Source organism: Podarcis gaigeae, assembly GCF_964106915.1.
Source record: "Podarcis gaigeae genome assembly, chromosome: 1".
NCBI lineage: Eukaryota > Metazoa > Chordata > Lepidosauria > Squamata > Lacertidae > Podarcis > Podarcis gaigeae.
In genome coordinates this window covers 23,339,459-23,352,368 of record NC_139678.1, presented here as the reverse complement: position 1 = coordinate 23,352,368, position 12,910 = coordinate 23,339,459, and the positions used below count along the sequence as shown (strand labels likewise).

Genomic DNA, 12,910 nt, shown 5'->3' with positions numbered 1-12,910 from the left:
GGGTGGATCTGGATATACAGCACAGCATTATGTGGACTGCGCATGAGCAGCCTGTCTTTTCGTTTTAAATGGAAAGAAAAGGGGGATGAAAAGTCACAGTGCAATGCATACAGCATGCAAGGAATTATGAACTCCCGCAACATGCCTCTAATCCAGGAGGCTCCTTGACCTGAGAAAGTAACAACTGATCAACCTCTGTGCTGGACTGATATGGCAGAAAGTAGTATACAGTGGTACCTCGGGTTACAGACGCTTCAGGTTACAGACTCTGCTAACCCAGAAATAGTACCTCGGGTTAAGAATTTTGCTTCAGGATGAGAACAGAAATCGTGCTCTGGTGGCGCGGTGGCAGCGGGAGGCCCCATTAGCTAAAGTGGTGCTTCAGGTTAAGAACAGTTTCAGGTTAAGAACGGACCTCTGGAACGAATTAAGTTCTTAACCCGAGGTACCACTGTACTCAGCAAAACATTACAGTGCGTGTTTGTGTTGGGTGCAGTGGTGGAACCTAAACCTTAGATTTGGTCAACAACTTCATTTTAAAGAACAACCACCACCTGCTTGTCCAGATGTCTGATTGTTCCACATACTTCACCTCACATAAAGATATCTACAAATGCTTCCCCATTTTTCCATCCTGCAAACTTCCTGAAAATTGTCTACAGTCACGTATACAAAAGGAATTGGCGTAGCAGGGTAATTCTCTCCTTGGATTGGACATTTGACCTTGTAACCTCATTAGTCCGGTTTGTCAATTCTGCCCTCGATTGCATGAAACACCCTTTCCACCCAGTCAATGGAAACATGCATTTGCCATCCATTTTATGTGTTTTTGTTTTAAAGAGAGGGAAATGGTGTGAACTAGCTAGATCTCCTCTTGAAAGGAAAACAAGCTGTTGTGTTTCCTTTCTAGGGCTGGTTTAGGATTTCTCTGCAATGGGGGCACATAACTGACAGAGAAGGGGCAGGGAACCTTCTTTTTCAGCCAAGGACCACATTTCCTTGTGAGCAACCTTCACGGGAGGCGGGGGGCACGTTTCAGCAGCACGCAAGACCACAGGTAAAAATGGGCAGAGTATGGATGCCACTGTTCCCTTTCTAGAGCAGGCTACAGTCGAGACTCACAAAAGTCAGAGCTTTCTACACATAAACCATTTCTCCATCCTCCATCAGGCAAGCAAGAGGCATTATTCAAGGACACATTCAATCCCATTAAAAGCAGCGTCTCCTTTTCCATCTTTCAAATGCCTGTAAACTCTCTCTCTCTTCATAAATTTACCCTTGTCTAAAATAGTTGAATTCTACAGCCTAGCCCTACGCACCGACCACATTGTCTCATATCACAGAGATTGAGTTCCTTGAGAAGTAATTTTGTCCCCCCAGAATCACTTGAGCCTAAGTGCTTTTGGAGAGCCTCTTTGAAAAGCAGGGTGATGGCAGCTCTGATGCCTTTGTACGCTAAAGTGAGACCCTGAGAAGACTTCGGCACCTCAAACAAAGCAGTGCCTTTCAAACTTGGAAGCTTCTAAGTTGGAAAAGCAGCAGCAATGGCACATAGAAGATGCAAGTAGGCAATCAGAGCAATGGGCTGAGAGCCACTTCTAGCCTTAATCTGTATTAATTACAAAAGAGTCAGAAAGCTTTCACCAAAATTGCAAAGATTTACCACCTTGCCATTTACAAACAAAAAACAAAAACAAAAAACAGCCTGCAACCTCTTATTGGCAGCTGATTAGCTGGAAAAAGGAAACAAGATTGCTCTATGTAGTACTGTCATGGACTTGCCACTCTATTACAGGCTATATGGTGGAGCATTAACATTTAAATTAAAAATACTTAAATTGGTGTTTAGGGCATTTTACAAACTTCAATAAATATATATAAGCTCTCAAAATGCAATTCCACAGTGAAAACCACAGTGAATACAGAACAGAGAAAAGTGAGTACAGGAAGAAATGATGTGCTGAATTGGAATTAACGAGTCCCCTAAAAACCCTAGGAAAACGGAAGTGCCTTCGGACATTTTTCAAAAGGTTAGAATGAAGGAGCAAGTTCAAGAGGGCCAAGACAGGTCTGGTACAGGGTCCATGCCATCCGCAGCTCTAACAGCTTGCAAACTGGGAACCAGCCATAGTACACTTGTTCCTTTTCCTTTCCTCCTCCCGTCTCTGGAGTAATATCCTCCCTCCCTCTCCAGCATTAAACATTGCTTCACAGTGGCTCAGTTCATGCTTAGCCAAACCATGGCTTAACATGAACATGTAACTGTGTGGGTTCCTGAAGAGGTGATAGTGATTGCTACACTCATCCCCTGGTGCTGCGCTGATGTGCTGCCAGGGGCTAAGCCAAGGTTTCGTTAGCAGGCCATCCAAACCGAGCTCATGGTTTGACTCCTCCTTGCAACCATGGCTGCCACATGCAAACCAGGTCGCTGCATGTGTACCAACATAAATTCTGGTTAACACAAACCAGGATTCCCCATAAATCATGGACTGAAACAAGTTCAAAATAAGTTTGCAAACCAAGGTTGTAAAGGATCACACTTTGAGATAACCATAATTTTCAACAGTAAAATGACAGGGAATGTTGGGAAACAAAGAAAGAGAGATGTCACTTGTGATGATAGAAGTGCAAATCACCCTGTGAAATCTTTAGAGGGAGGAACAGCAATCTGTTCACCATGTACCGTATTTTTCGCCCTATAGGACGCACTTTTTCCCCTCCAAAAATGAAGGGGAAATGTGTGTGCGTCCTATGGGGCGAATGCAGGCTTTCACTGAAGCCTGGAGAGCGAGAGGGTTTGGTGTGCACCGACCCCTCTCGCTCTCCAGGCTTCGCGCAGCTCTCCACAAGCCGTGGGAGCCCACATTGGGCTCCCGCGGCTTGCGAAGAGTTGCCTGCATGCTGAAGCCTGGGCGCACTGAGCGCGCTGGGCTTGCGGAGAGTTGCCTGTTCTGGGGGCTGGGGTCGGGGGAAGCTCGGGCTTCCCCCGCCCCAGCTCCGCGCCTGGGAGGGAAATATTTTTTTCCCTTTATTTCCCCCCCACCAAAAAAAACTAGGTGCGCCTAATGGGACAGTGCGTCCTATAGGGCGAAAAATACGGTAACCAGAGCTATAGTCTACCATCCACCCTTACTGTAGGAGCTGCCACATAGCTAGCAGTCTCAAGACTGAGGCTATTGGTTTGCAACCATTCTAATTGAAATAAACAGAAGGTCTTGCTTTTTAAATAACACTGTTGCTATTGCTTAAAGCATATCCTGTTCCTTCACAGCCTTTAGAGAGAACCCCAAATTAAGTCCATAGTGTCAGCCAATAAAATACTTTTGCAATCCTACTGACCCTGCACAACAGCAATTTAACAAATTTGCAGGTTCAAACTATTAACCACACAAAAATGTGGAAGTCATTCAAACACTGAGCATAAACTTGGTTAAAAAAGTTAGAAATTAATGAAATGAAATTCTGTTGTTGTTCACTTGACTTTATAGCACAAATGCTTCATTCTGCATTTTAAAAAATACAGTGTGGAATTTCATTGTGAAACATCTAGGCTTTATAGTATAGAAATTTCTCATTGGTATTCCATTGCAAAATCAGCTTCAGACAACACTGAGAATGCATGACATGGTACAAGCAGCTTTAGGAGATGCAAAACAATACCCCTAACAGGTTATCTTCCCTGAATGTCTAAGGAGATGTTCTATTCCCTTTGATTCAGACGTATTTTTCTGTTCACTGCAGTTCTAATGAAAGCGTTATCCATAAAGGCAAGGGAAAACAACTGATTTACTACCCCTGTTAATAAACCAGACTAAAAGTTGCAGGGAGTCAGTCCAGGTATATAAAGTCATACCCAAGGATATAAAGCAAAGGGTGATGCGATCAGAGCAATGAGAAAGAATGATGATCGTTGCAGAAAGAGATTCCAAGTTAATTAAAAGAGAAAGGCAAGGAAGGAGGTAAATGCCAGTGAAGAGTAGTTTACAAAAGAAAAAACAATATGCCTCTCATTCCTCCCTTGAACCAATTAATACATGCTGGGCTATGCCTGAATGCTGAAGTTATTGATTAATTGTCACTCATGTGAATGTGACTGCAAAGAGTAGCTTTGCACACTTGGTCATCAGCATGGTGATAAATGAGGCCGAATTCAGTATAGAGAGATAGGCATGATATTCTTTTGGCCTCACGTACATTACCTCTACATGGAAGGATCCCTGTAGGGCTCAAGAGAGCTCCCATTTCCTCTCTCACCGGTAAATGAATAAGAAGCAAACTAGGAAATGGAAGGTTGTGGGTGACTCTCATTTGCCCAATCCAGGCTTCCCTTTCTAGGGGGTGGATATTATGATGAGCAGAGGTGCAAGGCGCATATAGATTTCTCATTTTCTGGATTGGTGTATTACTCCCATCTGTATCCAGCAGGAAGGAGACAAACAGGTTTCTACTGAGTCCTGTGGAAATCCAAAACTATGACATCCCTTCTTTTAAACTGTAAAACAGACCTAGCTCTGACTTGGTGCCAGGCACTGGGTCTTCAGATAACTAACTAGATATTCCATTTGAGGAGCAGGTGGGGTATTCTAGAACCAGTGCTGAGGATCACCTTGATAGGTCTTCTTCTGGAAGACCAGCTGAAAACCCCTTGGAACTGTCAGAGGGAGACGTTGGGCCACCCAGTTGTCCTCAAGAATGCTGAAAGGCCAGGGCTAGACCCAAGAACAACAACACAGCACAAACTTATGGACCAAGATTTGTCACTCCACTTGTGAGGAAACAATCCTTGGGTCAATATGGGTATGGTCTAGGAGGCCACAGTATATAAGGTCTCGCTCTTGAGTTTGCCAGTTGCTGGAAACAACATAGACCTCTAGTTCCTTTTTCTCCATTCTAGTTACCTGCCTTACTGGGATATTCAACCTGTGATATATCAATGTGACACTGACCTCTTGACTGTTTCCTGATCTTGCTGCTGAATCACATTGTGGACTTACAACTGATTCTCCGTGCCAGACCTTGAACCCTGCTCTCTTGGGAAAGTGCTTTGATAAAAGGCTTTTACCACTTTGGACTGAGGGTCGGAGCAAGACCCCCTGGGCAAAGTGACAACTGGATAAGCAACCAGAAAAAGTTGCTTATAATGAATAACTCTGTTCATAGTTGAAACAAAATAAAATAAATAAAATTAAATTAAAAAATTAAAAAATCCTTCCAGTAGCACCTTAGAGATCAACTAAGTTAGTTATTGGTATGAGCTTTTGTGTGCATGCACACTTCTTCAGATACCATAGTCTTTAATGTAATTTTAATATTCAGAATACTGTTATGAAAGAGAGCCTGCATTTGCATATTGGCACCAACCCATAGTTTCATATGATGTGCATGAGCAGGAATGAGTCACCACAATCCTTGAACTCACATGATCCCTTCTTCCCATGCAGTCAGGAGAAGGAGTCTGGAGCTTTCCCTTCTGCTGTGATTAATCCTAACTATTTAAACAAGCCAGCTTCAGTAACTATAGTATGACAATGACAGGATGAGAGGGACAAAGCACACAAGCCTGAGGCTCACTATGGCTCATTCCCGCTTGAGCATGTCATACTAAACTATGGTACAGCATGACATGCGACCGCAGCCAGTGAATACAATACCATTCTTTTTTTTTTTCATTTTTCTCTTCTTTTGGGGAGAAGAAATTAATGACAACCTGAAGTGTACAAATTATATATGGTTATAAAACAGGGTCAGACTTCGAGAAGATAATTGATTTTCCATGTCTCTTCTAAATGCTCCTACTTGCTGTTTCAGTTTACCTAAAAGGTAATGGATCTTCAAAGTTTCATTAGTGTCTCTAACAGCAGGTTAACATTTCTGTTTAAAAGAAAACCTTCACAGAAACAGCTAATAATGGAACCAATTAAATGGGTCACTTGGTCCACCTTAAGATAAATTATTCTGCTTCAATAAGCAACAATATACAACACCCACCAGTGCAATGAGTCTAACCTTTTTACAGATGCTAGTATCTTTGCAAATTTTCCAAATTGTGTTTTTCTCCCTCTCATATACACTCCCATAAACACAGCAATAGTGATCAACATGGTGAGAGTGCAATCATTCACATTGTTCAACAAAGTTCAAATGCATTCAAACAGACTCAGCTGCCCAAAGAACTCTGGAAGCCAAATCTGTGAGAAATGACAGACTTCACTGCTAACTCAACCTTCCATTTAATGCTTTTAAAAGTATCTCTTTACATGCAATCCAGTTTTCAATGGTCTATCATTGATGAAAATGCTAATGTTGTGTCAAATTCCTACTTCCATTGCAACCATTTCCTACAGACAGCTGGAAAACACACATATTAAAAAATCTAACATGTGTCACAACTGTGAATACAAAGAAGCACCAGCAGAAAGTGTATGAAAACATCCTAGGATTTTCTGTGTTTCGGCCCATTTTATGTTGCACCCAGGTAGACAAGTTTGCCAGCAAGGGCACACTCAATAGGGAGCCACAATCAATAACTGCTCTGTTACACATTTACTGCATTCACATAATCCATTTTAAGTGTACACTTATAACAGATGAGTTGAGCAGCTAAAAAAAATAGAAATGTGTGAAATGGCCCAAAATATAATATGTTTTTTTCCCATTAGACTGGCCATGTATGAAAAAAGAAAGCCATCTTTATAAGGGAAGGCAATGAATGAGGTATTTAGGAGAAAATAAAGATTCCTGCACAAATGGATATCAAAACAATGGGGGATGAATTGGAATAGCCAAACCAAGTGTCTTGCATCAAAACTGTTCAATATTATCACTCAGAGTGAGGATTGATTTGAAGACCTTCTTCAAAAAAATTATTTGTGTTTGCACTATGGCGATGAAAATTGTAAGTTACAAAACAGATATACCTAGAAAGACTCACTACAATGAGACATAAACTGCAATGCATAACCTCAGTTCCTGGAATGGTGTACAATCCTAAATGATTGACATGCTGGCTAGACCAGGTGACGGTAGCCAATAGGTCTCAAACCCCTGGTGAGTTAGGGATTTTCCCTGCATGCAAAGACAGGTTCAAGCAGAATGAGCGGACTGAGACCAATAGAGGGTCCAACAGTCAAGAAGGCGGCTCCTGCATATGCTGTAGAGGGAAGTGAGGGACAGATGGAGCTCACCAACCTGGAGAAGTAGCCCATCTAGGAGAAGGAACACTCTAAACCTGCACTGCCTTTTGAGATATCTTTGGGAGAAGAAAAGTCTAAGGAGTAAACCCTTCACAAATCCAGAGTGGAGTCCCTAAGACGGTGGGATGGCGCCTTGTATGCTTCCCTCTGGCATCTCCTGCAGCCAAGCTTATTCTGCTTTTCTTTGGAGCACATCAGCAAGACTGGGGTGGGAGGGAAGGCTTGTCGTCTGTGCAGCCCAGGATCTCCAGGCACACTGCCCAGGCTTGCACCCCCAGAGGTGCACTCCATTGTCTCTTGAGGCAGATGGATTCCAACAACATATAAATAGCATGTTATTTGGTTGATATGCCAGTCAATTGACTAGTCAAATATTTTCAACTGACCACTTATTATTTGACCATGATCAAATACTGTGAAATATTCCCAAAATGGCATTGTGTAGATGGTAACCTCTCTCTTTCTTTCTCTCTCTCTCTCTCTCTCTCTCTCTCTCTCTCTCTCTTCTTTCTTTGTTTGTTTGTTTGTTTCTTTCTTTCCTGTAATGATGGTGTAATTTGCAAGGGCAGAAGACATGGGCAGATATAGCAGCAAAGCAAAGCTTCTCCTATAACTGCAGGTGTTTCACAAACAACCATCAATGGTAAAAGACACTGCCTAGTGAGAAGATGTCCGACTAAGACCAGGAAGAACAAGGTTCGTGCCCACTTTCCACCCTGAAACTCGCAAAGTGGTGCTGGGCCAGTCACACACACACACACACACACACACAGGCTAACCTGCATCAGGTGGTTGTGTGGATAAAATGGGGGAAAGGGGATCCCCCTTCAGGTCCCAGTAGAACAGAATAAAAATGTAATAAAATATACAATTCATTACATTTTTAGAATTAATGTAATTATTTCACAATAGCAGCTGTGGTTATTTGTGTGGTTATTTTGCAATTAGTGCCAGACCAGCATATAATCTTATTTGTTGCCATGATGTTGATACTTTAAAAACACATGATCAGGGAAATGTTTCTGAAGAGGTCAAACACCCAACCTTAGCCACTTATATTGATAACATATCTACAAGCCACTTCTAAATCTAGCATTTTCACATAAGATTGCACCAAGTTACTTCCAGAATGAAAACTGGATGGTTGAAAGGGCCATATTCATAGATCTTTGGTTAATTAAGAGCACAAGTATGAAACCTTCACTCTGAGGAACAAACACAAGAGTGTAGGAAATGGCCTTAATTCTTCAGAACAGAAGCCAGCTAGTAATTGATGTTTTGTAGGAAGAAATGAATTCTCAGGGTGAATAATTTACCAAGTAGTAGCGGTGCTAGTCTGTTTCTGTTGCAGCAAACACAACAAGAAGTCTTGAGGCACCTTAAAGATTAACAAATTTATTTTGTGGACCAGAGTCCACTACTAGTTTCTTGAACTGGAATAAAACTAGTTCATTGTGATCAGCCCACCAACCCTAAGCCCAGATTACGCAAACTATCAGTGTACTTAAATACGAAAATTCCTATATTTCTCCTATGCAAAGTTTTAGGAACATGCATTCTGTAGCTCATTCTTTTCCAGTATTTCCCACTAAAAACTGAAATAAAGCACAACATTTCCTTCCTCCCCTTCCCTCTTGGCAACCTTATTTACTAGGGGTACTCGAAAAATGAAATCTTAATATTCCATTTTTCGTCCAATTAAATAATGGCATCAGAACTACAGTACAACTCAGAGGCCATGCATTATTCCATATTGGTTCTCAAAACACTAAAAATGGGACCTATAAAACTCAAATGAGCAATTACATGCTATGTTTCAAAACTTGGAGTGCTTTTCACCAGCTACGACATTTATATCAAACACAGTTTACCAACACAACAGGATATTCTACTCTTCCTATAAAGGTTGACTTGAATCTAAAATGTTATAATAGTCACATCTTTCAGAGGGTTGTGGGAGTAGCAAACTAATCTAAAACCTAGTGCACCAAGTTTTGAAGCCTTCAAAAATGAACAGAGGCTTGAATTCCTTTCTTCATTTTCTGTAGCATTTGGATTTCTTATATACCTTAGTAAACTATTCTTAGGGAGGTTATTGCAAAATTATGGATGACCTGACATGCAGAGTCTACAAGGATCTACTGAGTAGTCACAAATGGAAATATGCATATACATACTGTTGGTCTTCATGCACGTTTATCCTGCAGCACAATATTAAAATAAGTGGTAACTGAAGTGATTTGGAAAAAAAGTTTTAAGATCAACAACTCTTCTTTTTCTAGCATTCTTCAATACTAAAACTTTACCACCAAATGGGGAAATCTTTAATAAAAATTTTTGTAACCGATTACATTCCCATAAAACATACTGAAGGATCTGTTTTGCACACAATTCAAATTATTGTGCAATGAAAAATTGACTGTCACGAAGGAGTTAATATTTTCAAAGTATCTATACTTTTGAAATATTAAGACATAACCCAAGGCTGGCCCAGTTCACTTTCTGGCAGATTCTTAAATTTATGATCAAGGAGAATATTGAACTAAGTCTTACCCATTTTTGAAGTACAAGACATGGGCTCTCTGAAGTCCTGTTTCTAAAAAATATCCAAGTTCTTGTTCATGTGCCGCAGGCCCTGGCTTAGGGCTTCTGTTCTGTATATTGGCCATGATTACCTGGGTGATCACACAATGGAATAAATCGAAATTACCCAAGTTACTACCTTTCTCCCAAGTCAACTTACACACACAGTATTGATCTTCATACGTTCCTTTTATCATCTCAATGTCTATATTCTGTTCCATATGTGACAATAGTGGTGGGTGCCCAAGAGAGGCTCTCACACTCCCTTCGTTGCGCAACCGCAACACAACAGTCCTGGTGTGCTGGTGTGCAGTAGGTTTTACTCCACAGTACAGGAGTTGCTACCACCAACCTCCCACTTATTCTTGCATCCCCAGATGAGAGGGAACCTGGGAAGCACTAAATAAATTAATTTTTTTAAGGTTCTGAGCCACTGTCCCAGCACTTCTTTGTTTGGGGCTTACTGTAGAGGCAGCTCACACTCTCTGAGTCTTTCCCAAATCTCGGAAGAGTGTGCTGGTCATTGCAACTCCAACTCTAAACTTCTACTGGCCTGAATATGAAGTATGAGTATGTGGGGATTCTAAAACCCTGAGGCTGGCAACCACACTCTCACTCCAGCAGTCAACTCTTGGCTTAGCACTGCATACCATCTGCCGATCTTGGTTAACGGCAAAGCACTGGATAGTTGCTAAACTGTGCTCCTGGTTAGCTGCTCCTGTACTGACCATTGCTTTGTTATAAACCACAATCCCCAAGTCATCCATAACGCTAAACAGAGACTCTTTGAAAGTGAAACTAAACTAAATGCATGAGCCCCATATTTTGCTCAGGCTCATGGAGTCTCATCAAGTTTGTGCTAAACCGTGGTTTAGCATTACTTTCAAATGGGCTCACAATTTAGCCTTTGCCAACCTGAAGCCCTCCTGCCAACCTAGCAGTTTGAAAGCACGTCAAAGTGCAAGTAGATAAATAGGTACTGCTGAGGCGGGAAGGTAAACGGTGTTTCCGTGCGCTGCTCTGGTTCTCCAGAAGCGGCTTAGTCATGCTGGCCACATGACCCGGAAGCTGTACGCCGGCTGCCTTGGCCAATAAAGCGAGATGAGCGCCGCAACCCCAGAGTCGGGGTCCCTTTACCTTTACCCTGAAACCACTCCAGGTATTCTGGACTCCCAACAGCATGGGTGCAGCTCCCCTCCCCCGATCGACTAAAAAATGTCCGCTCACCCCCTCACGCGGTTTGCGACACCGCATGGGATTACCTGGCTAGGTGCCACCCACCTGGCTACAGGGTGACTATCGTCCTGTCCACACCTCGGAAGGACAATGGGCTGCCAGCTGGGGATGGGGCAAGGGCCAAGAAAAGGCCGATGCTGTTTGGCCCAGACTCACTTGCTTTTCTTCCTGGAAGCACTCCAGATATTTTGGACTCCCAACAGCATAGGCGCAGCTGCACCCCAAGTAAAACTATAGAAATACTTACCCAACTGGCCAATCACGTCGGTTATGCCCCTCCTAACGAAGTCCTGCCCCCACAACAATAATCCTGGCTACTCCCATGCCCAACAGCCCCAACCAGCGCAGCTGATGGAAGTTGTAGCTCTAAACATGTGGTTGGCAAAGGCTAATCTAAACTGCTATAGCACTCAAAATTACTTCCATGCCCATCCTGTTCTCCCTTGCCTTTAACTGCATTTTATGTTAATGTGATTCCATTTAATGGCCCAATTTGCTGCTTTCATCAAAGTTTCACTTCCTGGTCCCACTGTCCTGTTTTTATTTTACGATTTCTGTAACTGATGCTTTCTTACTCTATTTTAGTGTTTTATGCCTGACTTTGAGGCTGGCAAAATCTTATAAACAAAGATAGCAAGAACCCAACTTCCTTAAACAAGTGGTAAACAGCTGTTGAGACCACTGAGGAAAGAATGGATTAAAAAGTTCTTTCGGAGGATTTTTATGTTTTAAAACCAGATAAACTCCAGCACATTCCTATGAATTCAATTTAACAGGTTGGGAAAATGAAACACAAGGTCATAAATAAAATCCAGGAGTCTGCATATACTTCAGGACTACAAATTCTGTGTTATAGTTTAAGATTACACAACCAATAAGCCACTCAGGCATGCCAGCTTTCATTAAGAACAAAGCTGCAACACATTTTCCACCACACACTACTGGTACATTTTTGGTGAAAGATTCTTTTTACCACGTGAACCCTTAGGCGTTTTCCTGTGAGTTACGCAAGCCACACTGTCATAACCTTGAGACAGTGATAAAAAGTCACAGCATTCTGAACAAAAAGTGCTGAACAGCACATGATGTTGGATTATTTTCAGCTGGAATGTGTAAAGAAATGAGCCATCAATAGGAGCTCAGTTCCAGCAAATAATGAGATATCCTATTCTGGCATGCAGCCAGATTTATTAAAATAATGCACACAGGGGTCAAAGACTGAGTTATTTAATCTTCAGTAAATGTCTCCAAATAGTGAATTAGGCATCAAAGCTGTAAATTAATGCTTTACTTAAAGTAACAAGAGGTGCTCTATTTTAGATGGCAAACAAGTTTCTGGAAATTTCAGGAGAAATTAAGGTGCAGAATTGCATTGCTGATCACAATATGCTACTGATAATTTTTTTTAATCAAAATCATGCATAAATCAAAACTGGCATGCTCTGAGCATCTCACCCAGATCTTTCTCTTTTCACTAATACCTGAAATGCAAAAGCCAGGACAGAATGACATCCTCAAAGTAACCTTTTGAATTTATGGCCAACGTAGGTTTTTAATCAAGATCAGTACCATACCAACACTGCTACTTTTCCCTGAGATGGTTCAGGAATCACAAGAAACTACTGAGCCACAGCCCTTCTCAATGTGAATATGTCTTATTAAACAAGAAAGCTTTATAACCTATGGTTTGAAGTTGGTTTGCTTAGAAACTAACCAGGGTTCGTTGTAAACCGGGGTCCCCGTTTCTTATGTAACACTAAGCAGACATTCTCCCCCCAATGCAGAAGGCCAAGGGGGTATGTCTAATGCTTTGTCTGAGTGCACAGAAACTCATCCACACAGCACAAAACCATAATTTGTCATTATATGCTAATGTGGCTCGTGTGAAGGAACATTTT

General features: G+C 41.8%; 1 protein-coding gene across 5 annotated transcripts in view; it reads right to left on the bottom strand.

Moving 5' to 3' along the window:
* The window catches only part of TTC7B (tetratricopeptide repeat domain 7B), a 110,536-nt gene that overhangs the window by 78,442 nt on the left and 19,184 nt on the right, over positions 1–12,910 (bottom strand). For all 5 annotated transcript variants that reach the window (XM_083732861.1, XM_083732862.1, XM_083732865.1 and 2 more), the window contains one exon: positions 9,747–9,868. In XM_083732861.1, the coding sequence (XP_083588987.1) occupies positions 9,747–9,868 (122 nt within the window). The remainder of the gene's footprint in view (positions 1–9,746; positions 9,869–12,910) is intronic.